This window comes from Gopherus evgoodei, chromosome 5 (genome assembly GCF_007399415.2).
Source record: "Gopherus evgoodei ecotype Sinaloan lineage chromosome 5, rGopEvg1_v1.p, whole genome shotgun sequence".
Lineage (NCBI taxonomy): Eukaryota > Metazoa > Chordata > Testudines > Testudinidae > Gopherus > Gopherus evgoodei.
The window spans coordinates 82381727-82406962 of record NC_044326.1 but is presented as its reverse complement, the minus strand read 5'-3'; the positions used below and the strand labels follow the sequence as shown (position 1 = coordinate 82406962).

The 25236-nt window shown below is 40.3% G+C and overlaps 1 protein-coding gene across 1 annotated transcript in view; it reads left to right on the top strand.

Moving 5' to 3' along the window:
• The window catches only part of LOC115652676, a 97720-nt gene that overhangs the window by 51580 nt on the left and 20904 nt on the right, over positions 1-25236 (top strand). Inside the window, exon 13 of the mRNA XM_030565068.1 lies at positions 838-936. Within this exon, the coding sequence (XP_030420928.1) occupies positions 838-936 (99 nt within the window). The remainder of the gene's footprint in view (positions 1-837; positions 937-25236) is intronic.

The following is a 25236-nucleotide window of genomic DNA, read 5'->3' as shown; positions in this document are numbered from 1 at the left end:
GTATTACTGTGTTCCATTGATTATCCTCATTCCACCAAATTTCTGTGATGCCTATTATATCACTATCCTCATTTAATACAAGGCATTGTAGTTCACCCATCCTATCATTTAGACTTCTAGCACTGGTATATAAGTACTTTAAAAACTTGTCACTTTTTAGCTGTAATTGAATGAGACTTTTTGTCATATGACTGGTTCTCATCAGAGCCTACCTGTATTTTATCTTCCATACTCTTCTCCTTAGTAGAACATAGAGAATCTCCATTAGTAGCTCCTCCTCTAAGGGATGTCTCTGTCCAAACCATGTTCCACTCTGCACCCATTGTCTTTCCCCAAGCCTGATGGATATTTAAAAGTGCCTTCCTCTTATGAAACTAATGAGGAAAGAGGGCACAGTGTTTTCATTTCCCTCTTCTTCATGAGTGAATCCCTCGGGGAACAGCAGGCTCTCCTCATTTAGGGTTTGAGCCTGACCCATTAGCTTTGACCCCACAATGTTTTCAATAGGTTCAAAATGAGACAAAAATGGGTTTGCCCACCCCAATTTGAAAGTGAAGCAAGTGTTTCTTTTACTTAAATATTGGTTGAGATCAAATTAAATTCAAAAGTTCTCTAAGATATATTAGAATGCAACCCCAGACTTGATTTTCATTGGATGCACATAGTTATAGTGCTTAGTAATATTGTATAGTGATTGGCTTTTTGCAGTGTCTCAACTGCAGTAGTGGTAGTTCAGTTTTGTATAATTCTACATGTTTAAATTTACTAGAACTCTGTATGTAAGTTAACCTTTGCTTATCATTCTTGAACCCCATTACTCCTAATATTTGGAAATAGGGTCCACGGGAAGCTGTTATCTGGCTTGCTGTACACCATAAGCAGAAAAAGGCTGTGGAAATCTTCTCCAGAGAGATTGCCCAGCTGGAACTGGAATGGGTAATATTCACTACTTTCTCTTAGTATCTGCCACTTACTTTTTTGTTATTAATATGTGATAGAATAATTAATATTGTGATAGATTTGGGGGATTGGTCCCCTGCTTTGAGCAGGGGGTTGACTAGATGACCTCCGGAGGTCCTGCCAACCCTGATATTCTGTGAACACAAAAGACCCAGTTCAGGTTTCCCGTAGAGCTATGTGCTGTAGGAGTACAAACTTGACATATAGGTTTGCTGAAATGGGGCCTAAGATATAAGAAACTTTTCATTTGTTGATTTTGTTTGAAGACTCGCTTTTACTCCTCCAGTGTTTCTCAGCATTGCTGCTGCTGCTACCTTTAAAAAAAAACAACTTTTTATTAAGGCAAAGTTGCTATAAATGTTAACATACTACACTCGTACATTATTTATTCAGGATTAGGTTAGTAGTCAAAGAATCTGGCTAAAGATTCTAGTGTGGTGGATTTGGTTTAAATCAATTTGATTTAAGGAAGACTGGATTTAATCATGGATTTCTCCATAAAAGTGCATTCTTGTTGGTTGTTATAACCTTAATACGTATTCTTCAAAACTCCGAGATCGATGTAGGTTTCATTTTTAGAAGGTACAACGCTATACATTTTAAAGTGATTTATTTTGAAAACTTTTCAGATTCGTTTTACAGTGATATCAGAAAATGAATAATTGAAACTATAGGAATGATGGTGCTCTTGAAGGTGCATAGTCTTCAGAATCCTGTATGTTGAGGATGGAGTCTCATAAACAAAATAAGTCAATGCAGGTTATTTAATTATTACCACCATACTGGTCATTTAGTATTAATCATTGCATTCCCTGACACTCAGTACTACTTTAAAGGTAAAAAGAACAGGAGTACTTGGGGCACCTTAGAGGACTAACAAATTTATTAGAGCATAAGCTTTCATGGGCTACAGCCCACTTCTTCGGATGCTGTAGCCCACGAAAATCTTATGCCTCTAATAAATTTGTTTGTCTCTAAGGTGCCACAAGTACTCGTGTTCTTTTTGCAGATACAGACTAACATGGCTGCTACTCTGAAACCTACTTTAAAGATGAAATTGTAAAAGAATGTCTGCTTATTTCAGTGATCTATTTTCATCAGAAGTGCATCTACCATAGAGTAACAAACTATATTTTTTGCTCAAACATGACAATTCCAAGAATAGTCCAGTAGGAAGACATGCAGTCCTTAAGAAAGAAGTATGAAATAAAAAAGTTTATCAACCTGAAGATCCTGCATGTTCAGACATGTTCCTTTCATCATCTTCAACGCAGCTTCCTCCTGAGAAGGAACATTTTTCATGATACTGTTTCATTCAGGAATCAGGCCTTGCATTTCTTTGTTGCACTGTTTGCATTTTGCACGCATGCCTGTCTTACCCGCAGGCAGGAGCAGCGCGAGGGTTTTTGGCGCCCTAGGCACAGGGCCGGCTTGCAGGACCCGCGGCTCCGATGGACCTCCCGCAGGCATTCCTGCGGACGGTCCGCTGGTCCTGTGGCTCCAGTGGACCTGCCGCAGGCGTGCCTGCCGATGCTCCACCGGAGCTGTGAGAACAGCGGACCGTCCACAGGCACACCTGCGGTAGGTCCACCGGAGCCGCCTGCCTCCTTCCCAAATCCTGGTGCCCTAGGCGACTGCCTTGGTTGCCTAAATGGAAGCGCCAGCCCTGCCCACAGGTAGAGGAACTTCATTAAAATATTCCCCAACTGGGTCTCTTTTACAGCCTGCTGCCATTTTCCCTTCTAGTGAGAGAATGATGTGGTAGATCTCAAATCAATGAAGGCTACACTCAGAAAGACCTCAAGCCTTCTGGAATATGCTGCTCAAACAGTTTCACTTTTGTTTCTGCTGCCTGCCCCTCCCTTCTCACATTTATTTCCAGATTTCTTCTCCTTGTCCAGATCTATTCTGCCCCCACCAATCTTCTATTCGATGAACTTTCTGAAACTTTGCACTTTTAGAGAGAGGTAAGGGACTGACTCTGTGCACACAAATTTGCAGAGGGACAATAGGGTTGAGGTCTGTTATTTTTCACCTCTATTTATTTGTTTGTTTAAAGCATTTTTTCTGTTAACAAGCATGTTACCTCTGGAAATACAAATCCACAGATTGACAACTGCAAAACTAAGCATCTCTGATGGTATCTTCTAGACTTAGCACTGAGTTTCATTGGATAGGGTTTCATTAGGGACCCAATCCTATGAGGTTCCAGGGGCTTCTGTATAGATTATTTAGGTTAATCTATATAGAAGCCCATGGAACTCCATAGGATTGGTTCCCTAATCCATGAACTAAGTTGAACTCATTTACAAAACTTTTCATAACATTACATGAATATATTCTCAAGCTATAGAATTAGAATGTATGATCCCTATTCTGTGATGAATTATCTTTGAGCTATAATGTATCTTAATTAAAACTATCTTTAGATAGATTTTTCCCTCAAAAAATCCGATTTAAATAAAATCCAACTTTAAAAAAAAATTATTATTTTTTTAAATCATTTGATTTTTATCCACCCTGGATTCTAGGTTGCTGGCTGGGGAGCCCTCCTCATCTGGGTATTCATGCTTTTTCTTCCCCCTCCACTTTTTATTGCCTTTCCACATACTTGTACGGCTGTATCTTTATTCTATTACACCACATCCTTAGAAAACTCACAAATACCACTTTCACTAGAGGAAAGCTATTTTTCTAGCAGAATTGGATTAAATACTGCCATTTTGCTAGTGAAATAACATTTGTATCAGGAGATGAGTAACTCCTAGAGCAGAGGTCGGCAACCTGCGGCACGCATGCCAAAGGCTACACGCGGCTGATTTTTAGTGGCATGCTGCTGCCAGCTGGGTCCCAGCTGCCAGCCCCACTCAGCCTGCTCCTGGCCTGGATTACGGAACCCCAGACCAGCAGTGGGATAAGGTGCTCAGCCCGCTGCCAGTCTGGGGTCCCGTTCACTAGCCCCTTGCCAGCCGGGGTCCCAGCTGCCGCCCATCCTCAGCCCACTGCTGGCCTGGATGGGTGGAACCCGGGCTGGCAGCGGGCTGAGCGGGGCCGGCGGCCAGGACCTCAGACCGGTTGCAGGATGAGCCACTCAGCCGACTGCCGGTCTGGGGTCCCAGCCGCTGGCCCCTTGCAGTGAATCCAACACCCCAAACCCCACTCACTCCCCGCAGCTTGTCTTCTATCAGACCTTGACTGTGCAGTCTGCATATGGGTCACAGGGGTGGTACAGAATTCCTTGAGGCTGCTACTAAATAAGAATTGTGAATATAGAAAACCTATGCTGTTTTATATTTTTATATATATACACACACGCACATGCACCCGTAGCTGTGTGCTTTGCATACCAACACTCTCTATACATGAGTTGCCACTGACACCAGCCAACCCCAAAGTTCTGCTTTTGAAAAGCAGCTCAAGTGATCCCTATAATCGTTACTTTTTTTGTAAATGCTGGAGAGACTCCTAGCTTTAAAGTGATGCACTCTTTTACATAGGGCTTTATTTACTGAAAATCTACCCTCCCTTTCTCACTTGAATTTAAAAGTCCGGTATTTCAGATTCCATTATGTAGTAACAGCAGGTGTACGTGGATTTTTTCCTTTAATATTGATTCTGTCTATTTAGGCTGCTAACTAGTCTTATTTTTGTTTTAATCAGGCAGGTCATATAGTTAAAGTATGGAGAGCCTGTTTCACTAATTAATTTAGGATTTTTTTGTTTGGTTGATTTACCTGTAAGAAGTAGAGCTTATCCAAAACATCCAGTTACTTCCAGGTAACTTGCAATAGATCAAATTTACAGAATACATGGATTTTTAAACTTTAATTACATGAGCTGAACCTAAAGCATTTCTATTTTCATGACAACTTTGGAATATTGATCAAGGTTTTTGGTGTTTTTTTACTTTGCAACTGAATGATTAATACAACCCTAGTTTTTCGTGCATTCAAAATTAGATATTTGTCCATGTGAATATACTGTACAATTTCTTGTTGCCTTTGCAGTGGTGTCAAGATATGGATAATGCAGTGTTTGTTGATATTAAAGTTGTGTTTACAGAGGCAGGGTCAGTGTGTGGTCACTGTCTGCAAATAATATATTTTTCTGCCAGTTAGAACACAGTGCAGGACTCATAAGGAAATATTCCTGTATATGATATAAAAGGTTTTGCAAGTATTAGGGATAATTAATAGTTTGCAGATGTAATTTGCTTCCAGAAAAAAAAATATAGAGAAATAAAGTAACCTTTTATCGTTTGGGAAAAAATATTGTATTTACTTACTTTATTAATAAAGTCTTAAAACATACAATTTTGTAAACAAGGAATTCAGACATAAATGACATGAATTCACCCTTTAGTTCCATTATTTCAAATGTTTAAATGTTTCCATTGTTTAATGGAATAAAAAACTAATAAATATCACCTCCAGCAATGTAACACAGCTGATAGACTATGTACATTGTCTCCTTAATACCTTTCTCTGTCTTTTATTCATTGAATGAAGAAAGGCTGATTGCATTTTAAAATAATTTAATGTTTATAAGACCTGAAGTTCATGCACTTATATTTGTCTTTCCAAATTCTTAATCTGAGTCTCTTATCATCTAAGACAACTTTTGTCTAAGAAAACCCTGTTTGCAGGCCGCAATCTTTGAGTTTTATAATGTTGCAGTTTCTTCTTTCAAATAATTCTCCAAAGAATAAAAAAGGCCAGAATGCTGAGTTACTCAGGATACTGAAGTAAGGATAGAATGTGTATATTATCAAAATCCTTGAGATTAACAGTGAGCTATGATTGTCAGAGTGATCCAGGGTGATTGGCGGACCTTCTAACAGCTTTCATTACCAGAGCTTCTGGAAAAGAAATAGGCAAAGATATTGGATGGAAGCTTAAGCAGTGTGAGTTGGACCATCCGATTGTTGTTGTTTTTCCTTTATAAAAGAAACATTTGACCCTTTACAGCATCCTGGAGCATGTACATATACAGGAAATATGTTGTCTTACCTGCAGAACAGCTGCTAAACCATATTTAAGAACAATGCAAATTCAGAATATTTTGGGGCTATAAACAAATTTTCTTCTTTCCTCTTGCCAGGCAGGAAGTGTATAATTTTTGACCTCCTACCTTAAACCCCTGTTTGCTGTGAGTTTTTTTAGTATAGCAGAGGCTGTTTACAGACTATGCAGTTCATACCCCTAATACCACAGCAGTTCATTGCTTGAGAAGGGCATTCCCAAATGTTAGTTTAAGTATGCTTTATGCATATGACATCTGTGAACACTTCTTTCCTGAAATGAACACAGTAATGTGTTTCATTTACCATTATAAAGTGTGTACATTCTGGGGTGGATTTTCAAGTTATTGCATGTTGCTTGTGTATGTAAAATAAAATGTAATATAAATGTTTATTAAAATGACCCATTGAGCCCCGTGTATGTAAAGAATGGGTTAGAATGAGTTGCTTGGTTGATCTTGAATGCTTTATGGTGCCTATAGGACTAGGGGTATCCACTGCTAAACTGTCTTAAGGCAGCAGAAACTGCTTTAGAGACTACTTAAGGCTCTATCTCTAACAAGATTACACAAGTGTCCTCTTTCCATCCCACAGACCACAAACTTCTCTCTACTGCTCTGGGGAGCAAAGTAAATCTTGCTAGTGTCTTATGCAGTCAAAAAAAGATAGAGAAGTCCGCTCTGGTGACCAATTGCTCCTCTTCCCCACCACTCCACCCGTCCCCCCAAAAAGAAAGGGAAAATATAGGCTTTTGGCCTACACAGTGGTGATTAAGCCAGGGACCTTCAGAGCTAAAATTATAAGCTGCTACAGCTTGAGCTAGAGTGCCAATGCTTTATAGTTGGGTGTTATAACAATTCAGATCCTCTGGCACAGAGGAAGACTTGTAGCACATTCACCAATGGGTTACATACTTCCTAACATTTACGGAACCAGGCAGGAGAGGTTGAATTGCAATAACCTGACCTGTTCAAGATATGAACCTGCGTAGAAGTTGCTATAGACTCTTCCAGGAAAAGCTGCCAGGGAACAGATGCATAATCAGGGATTGTGTGTGATGCTGGAGTTAAAAATAAATCAGATTGTAGTCCTCAGTGCTATAGAAAAAGAGAAGCAAACTGAATCAATTAAAATTGAGACAATTCTGAAACAGTATGCTGAAAAATTAAAATGATATCGTTTCACGAAAGCATGGAGGAAATTAATTTTTTTTTTAATAATTGAAAAAATGGTCACCCACACACCAGAACAAAACTGGGTTTTGAAAAAGACTTTGACAGCTCCCTGCAAAAGGAATAGGTTAAGCCCGAGTTTTGTCTGAGCAGTCAAATTGAAAGTGGGATTCAAAAGAGGGACACTGAGTTAGAGATAATGGAAGCTGTAATCAGACCAGTTTGTCCAGGTCTCAGCCTCAGAAACTTCTTAGAGGGAAAACTGATCTGAGCCTATCAAAACTGAGTTGGATCTTAAGGTTCTATTAAGACTAATTTACTATGAGTAGCCTACATTTGGCATCTAATACCTAGGCAGCAAAAGAGAGTAGGTAATTTATTTGGAAAGAGATCTAAGGTGTGGCATTTCCTCAATAAAGTAAAACTCAAGCCTTATGAGATACTGAGGCACAGGCATGCTTAGTCTCGAGTCAGTGAGTAAGATGATAATCTCCCATGAACACACCTTAGAAAGCTTGATGTTATTGGAAATGGAAGATGGGCTTGATTTTAAAGCAGCCAATAGAATCAAATCCCGTACAAAGAGTGGATTGAAGTCCAGTTTTAATTAAGCATAAATTATGACATCTAGACTGTTCCTGTGCCGGTCAGTCCACACAAATTAGAGAACGTAATTGCTGGCTATGGTGTTATTAAGCAGATAGTCAAACATGATTGCTGCAATTCACCTTATGAGGCATCTAGCCTTATTAACAATGTGCAATGTGTATTTCCTCATGTTGGTATGTCAAAAGTGGAAGCTCTTGTGAACATCAGAAACAACAATTCAGACATATTGTGCATGGTTAAAATGGGGAGAAAGGATGTCATTATACCTGAAGGAAAAGCCACTAATATAACATGTTGGGCTCCTGCAGGCCTGGGTACTGAAAATTTAACAGAAGTGTTTGAGCCAGATGCTGCTGCTCAGTGGTCTGAGGATTTGGACGTGTGAGAGACACTAGTCAAAATACCAAAGGACCATCTTGCTAGTTAAAATATCCTTGTGAATTACCACTTAAAATATGACATTATTTTGAAGGGATGAACTGTCCTGGGAAGTTTACATCAGATTACATCTGAAATTCCAATGGATACTCAACAAATAAAACCCTTACAGGGGGCATTAGTGCCAAAAGAGAGAAATGGAAGGACAAGGATCAACAAAGAGAAGTGCCTCTAAGCAGAGTGGATGATCAAGGTCTGTTTGAAACAGCAATGAACCTGAGCCATTTATCAGAGATGCAAAGAGAAATGGCCCGGCAGATGCTGAAAGAGGAGTACCATGCCTTCTCTAGAGCTGATGGAGACATGGGATGGATATTCTTCAAACAGCCAGTTGGTACATGGACTGAGCAACATCAAAGAGTTTTAAACCAGCTGATTGACTGTCTGATACAGCCACTAATAGTGTCCTATCCCAGTTTTGGCTTGCCTTTTATCCTACATGTTGATGCTTCCAATAAAGAACTAGATGTCTTCTTATAACAATGTCAAGAAGTTAAACTGAGAATCATTTGTTATGGATCAAGAACAGTAACTGCAGATGAGAAGAATTTCACCTTCATTCAAAAAAGGTAGAGTTTCTATTTTGGAAATGGGCTGTAGCTGACAAATTTCATGACTACCTCTACTATGCACAGTCCTTCAGGGTTTATAGTCATAACAACCCCTTAACATATGTTTTCATTCTGAAAGGCTGACCTTTCTGACCACTGTGCTGCAGAACTAGCTTTAACTTCAAAGTTAAATATCATTCAAGGAAACCTAATATGGAGGCAGATACTTTATTCAGAATGTCCCTTGATATGGAAAAATGACAGAATGCACCAAAGAGGCAAAGTATGGAGGTGAAACCTTCCTGAGGTGATTGCATGGACTTTTTTTCAATATATGGATTACTGAAGATGTACCATAAGACTTCAAATATACCACCATTTTCACCATATACAGGAGGAAAGGTAAAAAGTCCAACTGTGGCAATTACCATGGTATCTCGTTATTCTGGATTGCTGGAAAGATTCTGGCCAGAGTATTTCTTTGATTGTCTGTTATGCAACATCGCTAACCATGTGCTATCAGAATCACAATATAATTTCAGGCCAGCAAGAGGAATGGCAGACATGATATTGGGATGTTGTGAGATGCAGGAAAAATGCAGAGAATAGCAACAGGACCTTTACACTGTCTTCAGCAGACCTGGAATTTTGTAACCATTACATAAGTTTGGTTGTCCTGAAAAATGTACCAACCTTTTGAGGCTATTTTATGACAGAATGCTCAAGACAAGTCTGTGTAGATGGTGTTCTGTCTGACCCATTCCCTATCACTAATGGTATTAAGCAGGGCTGCATAATGGTTCCAACCATGTTCAGTCTCTTCTATGCAGCAGTGTTTGATGATGCTACAAAAGACCTGAATGCCAGTTTCAGGATACATTTCTGATCCTCTGGAAAATTATTCAACCTGAACAGGCTGTGATCTTTTATGAAGATCTTTGAGATCTTTTGTTCATGAGCTGCCATGTGCCACTGACTGTGCTCTAGAGGCACATATTCAAGAAGAGATGCAATTGATTACGGAAAGATTTATAGTCTGGATAAAGGTACAGGCTGACAATCAGTCTGAGAAAGATAGAAGTTATTTATCAACCTGCTCCATGGAAACCCTACAGAAAACCAAATGTCACCATCAGCCGCACAGCAGAAGTCTGCAACAGTGTTGAGCTATCTTAGTAGCACATAGTCGAATGATACTACTATAGACAAGAAGCTGACAGGTTGCATCAAGAGAACCAGTTCATCATTTGGCAGACTGGTAGCAATACGGTATAAAGCTTCAAATAAAGCTGAAAGGTTTATAAAACAGTTCTATTGTCTGATTTCTTGGATGGGTGCAAGACTTGGACCTGCTACAGGCATCACATCAAGCTTCTAGATAAAGTCAATTTCTGACATCTGCATGCCATACTCATCATCAAATGGTGGGATAAAGTTACCAGTAATGAGGCTCTGAAACAGTCATTTTACAGGGACTGAAGCCGTCTCAATGACATTGAGCTGGTCATGTGTTGAGGATGGATGACACCAGAATGCCAAATCAATTGCCGTACAGTGAGCTGAAAATAGATAACTGCATAGAAGATGGCCAGAAGAAATGCTTCAAGGACACATTGAAGCGTAACTTGAAGCAGTGCTACATTGATGCCCGCTGCTGGGAATTGTTAGCAACATATAGATCACACTGATGAGCAGCAGTCAATGATGGGGTTACTCAGTTCGAAATTAATCACCGTATGGATCTTGAGGCACTGAGGCTGAACTGTAAACAGTAGCGGATTCAGCAGGCACAGACTGATCCTTTCTTTGTATCAAGCTACATACACAGTCAGTGTGGGAAAGGACTTACGCATTGGCCTTTTCAGCCACGATTGTACTCACAAGACATGATGCTTGTCATCAGCATCTTTTGATGAAGGACAACAACTGCTACCAACACTTTGGCAATGGAAAATGTCTCCATGGGCGTTTAAGCCACTATAAAGCTATTCCACAAGAAGACATTTTGGCAGCTCAAAAGGAAGATTCAGATATTGCTAAAATTCTCCATTTTAAGTCCTTGGGGCACACATCTAATAACCAAAAGAAAAAAGGAGAATGTGGTAAGATCTCCACTTGATGTGTGAATGGTATTGAGTTCATTTGGATAAAGTAGGAATGTATTTTATTTAGGGCTCTCTATTAATCACAGTTAACGCCTGCAATTAACTGAAAACAAAATTAACAAAGGCTCACTCAGATGAAGGGAATTATGTAAAAATAATAATAATTCTACATTTGTAAGTTAGACTTTCATGATAGACATTGCACTATAGTGCTTGTATGAGATGAATTGAAATACTATTTGTTTCTTTTTACAGTGCAATATTTGTAATAAAAATAATGTAAAGTGAGCATTGTACACTTTGCATTCTGTTGTAATTGAAATCAATATATTTGAAAATATAGGAAACATCCAAAAATATTTAAATAGTATTCTCTTATTAACAATGTGATTAAAACTGTGATTAAGTGTGATTAATTTTTTTTAATAGCTTGACAGCCCTATTTTTATATCCTGACCTTATCGCCTTCCTAGTATGTTATTCCCACTTGGCACATCTAAACTTAGTCTGCAAGCTCTCTGGGGCAGGGACCATGTCTTTCTGTTTCTACTGTGAATAGCCTAAAACCTTTGGATGCTGTAAAGATAATAATTAATTATTAGTTTTGCATCTATTTTCTGATTGATTTATTTTTAATCTAATGGAAGGTTTTACTATTTAGAGTTTCTACTGTGGTTTGGGTTTGCTTAGTGGTCATCAGTATGTGTACAGTAGTGACATCTATTTGGAAGTAGATGAAAGCTTTTTCATATTTCTTTGTGTATATTTGTGTAAAGACTATTGCTTGGGCAAGGCACATCTTCAGAATTATCACTTCCAGATTTGATTTATTTAAGATGTGCTCTATATTTCTGTTGTTGTTTTTGTTAATGGTGCATTATGACCATCTGGTAAGACTGCAAAGCAATTAATTGTTTAACTGCAGTGAAAAACAAGACTTGTTAGAAAAAGACTTGCTTTAGGGCATGTGTTAATATTCATGACTAGGGCTCATAGGCATTATAGTAATACAAATAATATACTCCATACTATGCTAGTTTAGGCAATCCAATATGATTTGGGGTCTTTTTTAAATGTTTGCAACACTGGAATAAATGGCTGAAAAAATCTTTTCAATGCAAAATATTTTTGAAGATGATGACACTCTATTAAATTTATATAGGGATGTTCAAGTTGGTAGAGGATTTTAATTTCTGTCTTTTGATTTGCAATTGGTTACATAATTGTATATGATTTGTGCCTTTAAAAGGCAGGTGTGCTGGGCATTGGGTAGACCTAAGTGGCAATTAGTATAGCTGTTATTGTTTACTTGAGAGGCTTCTGGTCCTAGGCATTGTAATTCACTTACAAAGAGGCTCAGACTCCAGAATCCAAGAGTTTGGTTACGAAGATAGGGCCATTTGCAAAATTTGAATCTATATGCAGATTTGAAACATTTTCAAAATCTGGCTGTGTTTCGATCCACAGTTTTGGCTTGATGCCACTTTCAAATTAACTATTCCTTGATGAGGATGTACATTTATATTTCACTCTCCTGTGTAGATACTATGTTCTTGAAAACACTCTGATTTTAAGTTTTTAGATACCTAAGGGAGAGCTGTTATCTTAGGGCTTAGACCTTAGATTTCCAATCATTCACCTGCCTAACTCCAGTTGTTTGTTGCTGATAACCATTTCAATCAAATAGAATTCTAGTAAATAAATGTTTTATTTAATGATTTTTAAAATGTTATAATTTATGATGCCTGCACAGCTTTGCAGGGAAAAATAGAGGGTGTTTCAGCCCAATTTAGTAGATTGGAAAAATGATTAGTCTCAAAATACAAAAACTCTAAAGCAGGGGTAGGCAATCTATGGCATGGGTGCTGAAGGCGGCACGCGAGCTGATTTTCAGTGGCACTCACACTGCCTGGGTCCTGGGCACTGGTCCAGGGGGCTCTGCATTTTATTTAATTTTAAATGAAGCTGCTTAAACATTTTAAAAACCTTATTTACTTTACATATAAGAATAGTTTAGTTATATATTATAGACTTATAGAAAGAGACCTTCTAAAAACGTTAAAATGTATTACTGGCACGCGAAACCTTAAATTAGAGTGAATGAATGAAGACTCAGCACACCACTGCTGAAAGGTTGCTGACCCCTGCTCTAAAGCATCAACCATATTCAAGGGGCTGTTTTAGAATAGCTGGGTGGAAAAAAAGAGACAGGAAGAATTTTGAGTGTCATATTCATAGAGGTAATGTTGGAATCTTAGGAGTGCTTGAAAATAAAGCAAAGAGGTGATATTTCAGCCTTCACAGGAAAAATCTCTTACCTTCACTCTACTGAACTTTGATATCAAAAGAGAACCGGTACCTGAAGAGGGACAGGTCTTTATTCCTTTAAGTAGCAGAGACAAGCAATGGGTTATTGTGCTATCCAGTCTGCGGAACCAGGGCAACAATTTTTAAATGCAGCATGTGATAAGAAACAAATAAAGATTTAAAGTCCATTAGTGAAATCCTGGTCCCATTGAAGTCAATGTGAGTTTTGTCATTGACTCCAATGGAGGAAAGGATTTCCCCCTGTTTTAACCTTAATCCCAGATCTGGACCTTAGCGTCCAAAATATGGGGGTTAGCATGAAAACCTCCAAGCTTAGTTACCAGCTTGGACCTGGTACTTGCTGCCACCACCCAAAAAATTAGAGTGTTTTGGGGCACTCTGGTCCCTCTGAAAAACCTTCCCTGGGGACCCCAAGACCCAAATCCCTTGAGTCTCACAACAAAGGGAAATAATCCTTTTTCCCTTCCCCCCTCCAGGTGCTCCTGGAGAGATACACAGACACAAGCTCTGTGAAACTACACAGAGAGACTCCCCCTCTCTGTTCCCAATCCTGAAAACAGGAATGCAAAGTCAGGCTAGCAATCCAACACACAGATCTCCCCTTGATTTCTTCCTCCCACCAATTCCCTGGTGAGTACAGACTCAATTTCCCTGAAGTAAAGAAAAACACCAACAGGTCTTAAAAGAAAGCTTTATATAAAAAGAAAGAAAAAATACAAATGTTCTCTCTGTATTAAGATGATACAACACAGGGTCAATTGCTTAAAAGAATATTGAATAAACAGCCTTATTCAAAAAGAATACAAATCAAAGCACTCCAGCACTTATATTCATGCAAATACCAAAGAAAAGAAACCATAGAACTTACTATCTGATCTCTTTGTCCTTACACTTAGAAACAGAAGACTAGAAAATAGAACTACTTCTCCAAAGCTCAGAGGAAGCAGGCAGGCAGACAAAAGACTCAGACACACAATTCCCTCCACCCAAAGTTGAAAAAAATCCAGTTTCCTGATTGGTTCGCTGGTCAGGTGTTTCAGGTGAAAGAGACATTAACCCTTAGCTATCTGTTTATGACATGCCCCCCAAATTGCAGACAGTGGGGAAGCTCACTGGCGGCAATTTCCTTTTAGAACTTGAAAATAAACAGATTAATACAACACATGCACCTTTACATATACTACTAAGTATATAACTAACAGACTTTTACATTTTAAGAACACTTTTTAGCTACTGGATTCTGGGAAACTCTCACGGGAGAGAGCATCAGCAACTTTGTTAGAAGCTCCTGTGATGTGTTGAATTTCAAAATCAAAATCTTGGAGAGCTAAACTCCAACGAAGAAGTTTCTTGTTGTTCCCCTTGGCAGTATGAAGCCACTTTAGTGCAGCATGGTCAGTTTGTAGTTTGAACCGCCGTCCCCAAACATATGGGCGTAGCTTTTCCAGGGCGTACACAATGGCATAGCATTCCTTTTCACTGACTGACCAGTGACTTTCCCTCTCAGACAGTTTCTTGCTGAGAAACACGACAGGATGGAAGTTGTGATCTGTTGCTTCCTGCATGAGTACTGCTCCTATACCACGCTCAGATGCATCCGTGGTTACTAGGAATGGCTTGTCAAAGTCCGGGGCCCTGAGCACAGGGTCCGACATGAGCGTTGCCTTAAGCTGGGTAAAGGCTTTTTGACACTCATCAGTCCACTTAACGGCATTTGGCTGGGTCTTTTTGGTAAGGTCGGTCAATGGGGCAGCGATTTGGCTGTAGTGTGGTACAAATCGCCTGTAGTATCCGGCCAAGCCTAAGAAGGATTGGACCTGTTTCTTTGACCTTGGGACAGGCCACTTTTGGATAGCATCCACTTTGGCCTGTAGGGGGTTTATGGTTCCTCGACCCACCTGGTGCCCCAGGTAAGTCACTCTGTTTTGGCCTATTTGACACTTTTTGGCCTTAACAGTTAGTCCTGCCTGCCTGATGCGCTCAAAGACCTTTTCCAGGTGTAGTAGGTGTTCGGGCCAGGAGTCTGAAAAAATGGCCACATCATCGAGGTAGGCAACTGCAAATTCTCCCAGTCCAGCTAGTAGACCGTCTACCAGCCTCTGGAAGGTGGCGGGTGCATTTCGAAGGCCGAAAGGAAGGACATTGAATTCATACACCCCCGCATGGGTGACGAATGCTGACCTCTCCTTGGCAGGTTCATCTAGCGGTACTTGCCAGTACCCCTTGGTTAAGTCTATTGTAGAGATGAACTGGGCACGTCCCAACTTTTCCAATAGCTCATCAGTGCGTGGCATTGGATAGTTGTCCGGACGAGTTACCGCATTTAGCTTACGGTAGTCCACGCAAAAGCGTATTTCCCCATCTGGTTTGGGTACCAGAACCACTGGAGATGCCCATGCACTGGTAGATGGGCGGATTATACCCATCTGTAGCATGTTCTGGATCTCCCGTTCTATAGCAGCTTGGGCATGAGGAGACACCCGGTAGGGTGGGGTTCTGATTGGGTGAGCATTACCTGTATCAATGGAGTGGTATGCCCGTTCAGTCCGTCCTGGGGTGGCTGAGAACAATGGGGCGAAGCTAGTGCACAGCTCCTTGATTTGTTGCCGCTGCAGACGTTCCAGGGTGATTGAGAGGTTCACCTCTTCCACGCCACCGTCTTTTTTCCCGTCGTAGTAGACACCGTCAGGCCACTCAGCATCATCTCCCTGGACTGTAAACTGACAAACCTGTAAGTCTCTGGAATAGAAAGGCTTGAGAGAATTAACATGGTACACTTTAGGCTTTAGTGAGGAATTGGGAAATGCTATGAGGTAGTTTACAGCTCCCAGGCGCTCTTGGACCGTGAATGGCCCTTCCCATGATGCTTCCATCTTATGGGCCTGTTGTGCCTTCAAGACCATAACCTGGTCTCCTACCTTGAAGGAACGTTCTCTGGCATGTCTGTCATACCAGGCCTTTTGCTCTTCTTGAGCATCCTTTAGGTTCTCTCTAGCAAGGGCTAAAGAGTGTCGGAGGGTGCTTTGTAGGTTGCTTACAAAGTCCAGAATGTTAGTTCCTGGAGAAGGCGTAAACCCCTCCCATTGCTGCTTCACCAACTGTAATGGCCCCTTAACCTCGTGACCATACACAAGTTCAAATGGTGAAAACCCTAAACTGGGATGTGGTACAGCCCTGTAGGCAAACAGCAACTGCTGCAACACTAGGTCCCAATTATTGGAGAATTCGTTGATGAATTTTCGTATCATGGCCCCCAAAGTTCCATTGAACCTTTCCACCAGGCCATTGGTTTGATGGTGGTACGGGGTGGCAACCAAGTGATTCACCCCATGAGTTTCCCACAGTTTTTCCATGGTCCCTGCCAGGAAATTAGACCCTGAATCTGTAAGGATGTCAGAGGGCCAACCTACCCTGGCAAAGATGTCTGTTAGGGCCAGGCACACAGTGGTAGCCCTGATGTTGCCTAGAGCTACTGCTTCTGGCCATCGGGTAGCAAAGTCCACTAAAGTCAGTACATACTGCTTTCCTCTGGGCGTCTTTTTTGGGAAAGGGCCCAGAATATCCACAGCTACTCGCTGAAATGGGACCTCAATTATGGGGAGTGGCTGGAGAGGGGCCTTGACCTGGTCTTGAGGCTTACCCACTCTTTGGCATACCTCACAAGACCGGACATACTTGGCAACATCCTTGCCCATCCCCTCCCAGTGGAAGGACTTCCCCAACCGGTCCTTGGTTCTGTTCACCCCAGCATGGCCACTGGGATGATCATGGGCTAAGCTTAAGAGCTTCTCCCGGTACTTAGTTGGAACCACCAACTGTTTTTGCGGCTGCCATTCTTCCCGGTGTCCACCAGAAAGAATTTCCTTGTATAAAAGTCCTTGGTCTATAACAAACCGGGATCGATTAGAAGAGCTGAGAGGCGGTGGGGTGCTCCGTGCCGCCGCCCACGCTTTCTGAAGGCTGTCATCTGCTTCCTGCTCAGCCTGGAACTGTTCCCTTGAGGCTGGGGTTACCAGTTCTTCCTCAGACTGTGGACTTGGGCTTGGTCCCTCTGGAAGCGATGTAGGTGATGGGGTTGTTTCCGTTGCTGGTGAACCGCTCTCCGCTGGTGCACCTGAGGGTATTTTAGGCTCTGGCTGAGCCTTTTGGGTATGGCTGTCTTTGGCTTCTGCCAGTTCTGGCTTGCTGGCGCCCTCTGGCGTTGAGTTTGAAGATGTGGTTGCACTTGCTGGTGCTGGTTGCTGTTCCAGTTCCGGGCCTGTGACTGGAGATGCTATGGCTGTTTCAGTGGTAGGCATGGAATCCGGGTCCACTGCCTCTGTCTGGGTCTCTGGTAACACAGACGGGGCCTCTGTGGACGGCTCAGGAACAGGAATGGGTCTGGAAGCTTGCCTGGTTTGGCTATGTGTAACCATTCCCACTCTCTTGGCCCGCCTCACCTGGTTGGCCAAGTCTTCCCCTAGTAGCATGGGGATAGGATAATTGTCATAGACTGCAAAAGTCCACATTCCTGACCAGCCTTTGTACTGGACAGGCAGTTCAGCTGTAGGCAAGTCTACAGCTTGTGACATGAAGGGGTAAATTGTAACTTTGGCCTTTGGGTTGATGAATTTGGGGTCAACGAAGGATTGGTGGATAGCTGACACTTGTGCCCCCGTGTCTCTCCACGCAGTAACCTTCTTTCCGCCCACTCTCAAATTTTCCCTTCGCTCTAAGGGTATTTGAGAGGCATCTGGGCCTGGGGATCTTTGGTGTGATGGAGGTGTAATGAATTGCACTCGCATGGTGTTCTTGGGACAGTTGGCCTTGATATGTCCCAGTTCATTACACTTAAAGCATCTTCCATCTGATGGGTCACTGGGCCGAGGTGAGTTACTGGAGACTGGTGAGGTTGAAGGGTAGGGTATCTGTGGCTTTACTTGGGTGGTATGTGGGGTCTTTGGCTGTCCTCGGGTGTAGGGTTTATGGTCTGTGTGCCCCCTGGGGTAATCGTTCCCCTTGACAGTAGCTTTCTTGCTTTCTGCCAGTTCCATCCATTTGGCTCCAATCTCCCCCGCCTCAGTGATATTTTTGGGATTTCTATCTTGTATGTACCGTGTGATGTCTTCAGGAACACCGTCCAAGAACTGCTCCATTTGTATGAGGAGGTTCAGTTCTTCCAAGGTTTGAATGTTGTTTCCTGTTAGCCAGGCCTCATAGTTTTTTGCAATGTAGTAGGCGTGTTTGGGAAATGACACCTCTGGTTTCCACTTTTGGGTTCTGAAGCGCCGACGGGCATGATCTGGGGTTATCCCCATCCTGTATCTGGCCTTGGTTTGAAAAAGTTTATAGTCATTCATTTGTGGCTTGGGCATTTCAGCTGCCACCTCTGCTAAAGGTCCACTGAGTTGTGGCCTTAATTCCACCATGTACTGATCTTCGGGGATGCTGTACCCAAGACAGGCTCTTTCAAAATTTTCCAAGAAGGCCTCGGTGTCATCACCTGCCTTGTAGGTGGGAAATTTCCTGTGCTGTGGAGCAATAATGGGCGATGGGTTGTTAGGATTGGCTGGAGTCTGTTGCTTAGCCTTTTCTAATTCCATGGCCTGTTGGTGGGCTTCCCTCTGGAGTTCTATCTGTCTTCTGTGGGCTGCCTCTTCTTCTTCGTGCTTTCTTCTGTGGGCCAACTCATCTTCTGCTTGTTTCCTTCGGTAGGCCACCTCTTCTTCTTCTAGTTTTCTTTTGTGTGCTGCTTCTTGGGCTGCCTGTTTGATGCTTTCTTCCTTTTCTTTCAGCTCCATCTCTTTTTGTTTTATTTCTAGTTGTCGCCTGTGTTCAGCTTCTTTGATTTGGTCTTCGGCCTCCATTTTTGCCTTAGAAGTCATGGTTCCTGTTTTCTTGTGTTGGGGTGCCCTCCGGTGTTTATCTTCTGCACTGCAGGCTCTGTTCCCTCCTGGAGTCTGCCTAGCAACAGTGCTTTTTTCCTTTTCTCTCTCTAGCTAATGTTCAATTAAGGGAAACCAGAAAAACCACTTTATTTGCATGCATATAAGTGCTGGTACTTGCCTCCTAATGGGAGGGCTATTGCATGACAAAAGACCCTTAACAGTTTCTTGCTTAACATGCAAGGCACACACTGCCAGAGAGAGCAGAAAAAAAAATTCTCTCTGGTTCCCTTTTAAAACCAAACTGTTTCTCTCTGCTAAAAAGCCCTTAGCAGAGAAAAGAAAAATATAATATTCCTACTGGCTTCTGGATTCCGTCTATATCCCGCCGCTGCCACTCATGTTTTAACCTTAATCCCAGATCTGGACCTTAGCGTCCAAAATATGGGGGTTAGCATGAAAACCTCCAAGCTTAGTTACCAGCTTGGACCTGGTACTTGCTGCCACCACCCAAAAAATTAGAGTGTTTTGGGGCACTCTGGTCCCTCTGAAAAACCTTCCCTGGGGACCCCAAGACCCAAATCCCTTGAGTCTCACAACAAAGGGAAATAATCCTTTTTCCCTTCCCCCCTCCAGGTGCTCCTGGAGAGATACACAGACACAAGCTCTGTGAAACTACACAGAGAGACTCCCCCTCTCTGTTCCCAATCCTGAAAACAGGAATGCAAAGTCAGGCTAGCAATCCAACACACAGATCTCCCCTTGATTTCTTCCTCCCACCAATTCCCTGGTGAGTACAGACTCAATTTCCCTGAAGTAAAGAAAAACTCCAACAGGTCTTAAAAGAAAGCTTTATATAAAAAGAAAGAAAAAATACAAATGTTCTCTCTGTATTAAGATGATACAACACAGGGTCAATTGCTTAAAAGAATATTGAATAAACAGCCTTATTCAAAAAGAATACAAATCAAAGCACTCCAGCACTTATATTCATGCAAATACCAAAGAAAAGAAACCATAGAACTTACTATCTGATCTCTTTGTCCTTACACTTAGAAACAGAAGACTAGAAAATAGAACTACTTCTCCAAAGCTCAGAGGAAGCAGGCAGGCAGACAAAAGACTCAGACACACAATTCCCTCCACCCAAAGTTGAAAAAAATCCAGTTTCCTGATTGGTTCGCTGGTCAGGTGTTTCAGGTGAAAGAGACATTAACCCTTAGCTATCTGTTTATGACACCCCCCATATATTAAACCCAGACTAGAATCCTGTGATATAAACCAAGTGAAGGAAACTTAGTCTTATATGACAAGAGGAGGAATAGTGGTTACAGTAATACTGCCAAACAAATGATATATTTTCTAGATGACAGGTCTACAGAAAGATTACTGTAAAAGGTAACAAATAAGAATGCTTTGGCGCCAAAAAGAATAAAAGGTTATATTATTAAACTCAAAGGTGATTTGGTCTGAATTGAAGCGTTTCTTCCTGTTTTTCACATTTGGAGACTAAGCTTTTATAGGAGACAGAGAGAGAGTGTACTGATTTACTCTGTACCAGATGTTCAAAAGGAATAGTAATTGGAAAAGTGTTTTTTTTTTCTTATTATTTCCAACTGCTTAGCAGGTTGACATTACATTATATTGTGTGTGTGCACACGCACTTGTGTGCCTGATTAATACTTTTTACTTATAGAACCTTTCATCACAAATGCTTAGTTGCAAACAAACTAAGCATTGCAATATCTGATGAGACAGGAAAGTGTTATTTCGGCGTATAGATGGTTTTCTCAGCTAATACAGAGAATCAGTGCTAGAATGAGGAATAGAAATCAGAATTATAGATTCCCATTCCTCTTTCCTAACACTAGTCTGATTGTGCTTCTTATTCGAGATAACACGGTGATGAGAGTAGTATAAATTCTAGGCAGTGCAGCCTAGTTAATGTTGCCCAACACTTTTAATTTAGGACTCTCTTCAATTTTTTTATAAATTTGTCAAACGTGTAAACCACTCAGGTCAAAATTTTCAAAGATGGGTATTTGCCTATGGCTGAGTTTTTGGGGGAAGTTTCTGAGGTCAAGATTAGGGGAAAATTCATTGCATTATCTGTTTTTAAAAATTCTTACAACAGGTTTGTTGAGATGCTCCAAAGCCTTCATGTTCTGGAGCACGGACTTAGAATTTGGCAGTGGGATCTCCCTAGTGTCAGCAATGTGCTTTTTGCTGCCTGTGAAAATTTCACTCTGTTTAGTTCTGCTGTTTCCTAATTTTTGAGTGCTTGATTTTGCTACCTTCACATTCTTGCAGTATTTTTGGATGTAGTACATAGCTACACATTGACTTAGGGGGACAATAAAAATATGGATAGTCATAATACAGAGAACCACTGTACTTTCCAATCAGTAAGTGATTATTGAAATAAACTTTTTCTTCTCTGGTGGTTTACGTTGTTTGTTTGAAAATCAGTATAGAGAGACTTTAAAATAAGACAAGTGTGCCATAAGTAGTTATGCTGATTTGGAACGGAGACTGGAATTCCATAGCAAAAACCAGTGTCTGAGAAGAAGCTATAGGAATGTTGCCTGTGTGTTGGAATTTGCTTGTGTGTGTGTTCCTATGCTTTATAATCAATAAAAGGTGTTAGATCTGTCAAAGATAATGTTGGGAGAGCAGCACCTTTTAAAAATGTATACCTCCATAATGAAAAGCGAGTGAGTTAAAATCCACAGAGCTAATTCCTAACATATTCTTCCTAATCTTTATTTTTAAAGCCTAATGTTTCTTTAAAGAGAGTGTTTGCAGATGCAAACACCTTTATCAGTAATGCTACCTAAATACAAATTGTCATTGTCAAAATTAAATTTGAGATTCTTTCTGAGTTTACTGAAAAGTTTGAAATTATAATCTGTGGATAAGTGATATATTGAAGAAGTTAGACACTGGTTTGTTACTCCTTTTTCTCTGTTGAAAAGGAAACTTCTTTATTGCACTCTTCAGTTGAGCATTAGTTTAGTTTGCCAGTTTATACACTGGCTCAAATTTGATTTGAATGAGGCTGATCTTATTGAGATTAAAAGGTTGCCGTCAAATAAAATGTGGTTTATAAAGGCAAAACCAATGCCCTTATCTACATATGACAATTAACACCCGAGATTATTAAACCTGAAAGAATTTTTTTTAAACCCTGCCTTTTTACCATGTGTTCTTTGGTTATTCCTTTTTTTCCTCTGCTTTTTAAATTAAAAGAGACCAGTAAATTTCATTTTTTAAAATAATTTCTATCAACTTCACTTACTTGTCTTCATGTATTTAAATATAGTATTGTAATACTTGGGTTACAAAAAAGGCAGGGGGATGTTAAAAAACAAAGAAAATGTTTTCACTAAATATTTTACATTTCATCTAAATATTTCTAGTATTAGTTTCTTTTTACAAAAAAAGATGTTTTTGAATTTCAAAACTATATCGTGTTTAGTCCCAGTAGAAAGCCCCTGCTAAGACTGCAATGGGAATTAAGCATGTACTTAAAGTTAAGCTAAACTTAAGCACATGCTTATGCTCTCTTCCTGAACAGGGATTCTTTTCTGAATTGAGATCTTAAGTAGCTTCTTAGTGATTCTTCCAGTGTTAGTTGAATTCCTGGGTGGCCTAGGGGCATACTGTTTTAAGATGAAACTATCAAAGCCAAAAATTTAAATACAGCCACAGATTTTTCAATCTAACAGATATTTTGCACGTGCAAAAATGTGTAATTTGATCGCCGTCCAGCAGTAGCAAAAATATGCAGTTTGCAAGTACATATCAGAGTTTTGATGCACATGGAAATTTAGTGATGACACTATTAGAGGCTAGGATCATAGATTCATAAATTTTAAAGCCTGAATGGCTAATGGCCCTCTGGCCTGATCTGCAAAACACAGGCCATAGAAATTCACCCAGTAATTATGGAACTAAGAACAACAGCTTTATTTGAGACCTCTGAAAATCTGGTTAAAAGGAAAAAGACAGGTTTTTAGCATTAATTGAAAATGTCAGCATAGTGATTTTAAGTCAGACCATTAACAGTTAAATAATTGTTGTAGTTGATTTGGGTTTTATTTGTTTTGTTTTTTAGTCTGAATTGTTTTCTTGTTCATGTACTAGCACTAACAAAATGGCACTATAGAGTTCTTAAGAGTGTCAGTAAGGCACATTGTTGTGTGCAGTGTTGTGGTAGCTGTGTTGGTCCCAGGATATTAGCAAGACAAGGTGGGTGAGGGAATATCTTTTATTGTACCAACTTCTATTGGTGAGAGCAACAATTTTTCACACTTATACAGGCTCTTCTTAAGGTTTTATGATTTAATAAGATTTCAGTAGCTAAGAAATATTTTACTAATAGCAAAAAATCAAGTGCTGACCCTTATTTCACATTAAAGTGACCGGAGTTTGACACCAAGATGACAGCTGGTTAATACAGCTTGAGATTTCAAAGTGCTTGAGTATATGTAAATATTATGACTGATCTCATAAGTGTGTTGGAAGACACTTCAAGAAATGTCCTAGTTGTAAGTTTACTCCAGTCCCCATGTTGGTTAGAGGATAATATCCCACAGGATGTTTTATCTGCTGAATGTAGAGGAAATGAATAGAATAATTAAGAACATATAATTGATCTCAGTAAACAAAGATTATACTTATGTGCTGTACAGTATTATTATAACATAAGTGCTGTTCACTGCAGAACACAGGATTTCAGATTCCTGTAGCTTGATATTTTAAAAAGATATGCATCAAAACCAGTTTGTTACAAAGGAATGTCAGTCCCCAAAATATGCTGCAAGTTCATTGGTAACATTTGGTTCAGCCTCTTCGCTTCCAAGGGAAATATGAAGGAGGAGGAATGTCAGATCAAAAAAAGGTAAATCAACATGGCAAGAGTCATAGCTACATTGTGAGACTCTTTGAAGTTTCAGTCTGCTATGAAATATTAACTGTTCAAAGCATTGTTTCTGTATATAACTATTTTTAGCCTTAAAGCATTTTACAAAATAATCTAACACCTGCCATTTAAGTATTGCAAAATACCTTATTCTGTTGCAAAATACAGATTTGCACAAAATATAAATTGATATTTGTGTAGTCATTAATAACCAAGGCTTATATACTGACAAAGTAAATTAAAGAGGGTAGAAACTAAAGGCAATAAGCCAAAATCAGACAGATGAGATGTTGCTTTTTAGGTACGGCTGGAATAGATTAAGATGTTGAGACAGAGTTCGTTGAGGGGTTGTTATCTGGAAAAGGGACAATATTGGCTTCAGTTTCCATCAATAAGTGGAAAGATGGATGAGGAAATTGAAAGTAGGCTAGAGGGAGTGATGAAGCCAGTGGATAAGGTGAGATTGTGTAAGGAATTGAATAAACATAAGCAAATAAAGAACTATATTGTTTAGAGAGTATGAAATTCCATGAAGGTCAAAATGGACCGAAGGTCAACAATTTCAAATCTGGATGCCTAAAGTTAGGTGCCTAAATCAATACTGAGGCACTTAAATATAAGTAGTCTGATAGTCAAAGCTGCTGTATACCTGCAGCTCCTAATAACTTCAGTGGGATTTGTGGATGCGTGACATTTCTGAAAACATGCAATTTATAGATTAATAAATATAGATTTAGGAGCCTAACTTGTCTGAAACTTATGGCCAAAGTGAACTGATCTCAGTGGGTTTTCAAGACAACGTTGTTAATTATTTTCTAGGTATGCTGGAGTTTGGTTCAAAGAAATTTAGGGAAGCTAACAAATAGAGAATTGCAGTAATTGAGATGGGCAGGAATGTGGACACGGGAAAGTATATCAGCTAATGTAAAGATAAGGTCAGGTATGGACATTATTGCATACATTGATATGGTGGGAAGAAGTCAAGAAGGACATTGAGTTTCTCTATCATTTGGCAAGTAAGAAATTGGAATTAGTGAAGTGGGTTATGGAGAGGAAGAGCACTCTACTTTTGTCTCTGATCTTTTCTCCTCTCCTTCCCCACACAGAGGAAAGGGCTTTCCCTATCACCTTATTCCCTAGACTTGGGCCTGAGTAGGTGACCCCCATCTCCAGGATATAAAGCCCTAAGGGCTTCCCTTCCCCCCAGCCACATGGTCTCTGGAAAGAAAAACTGGACTACCAGGACACTCACAGTCCTGAGAGTG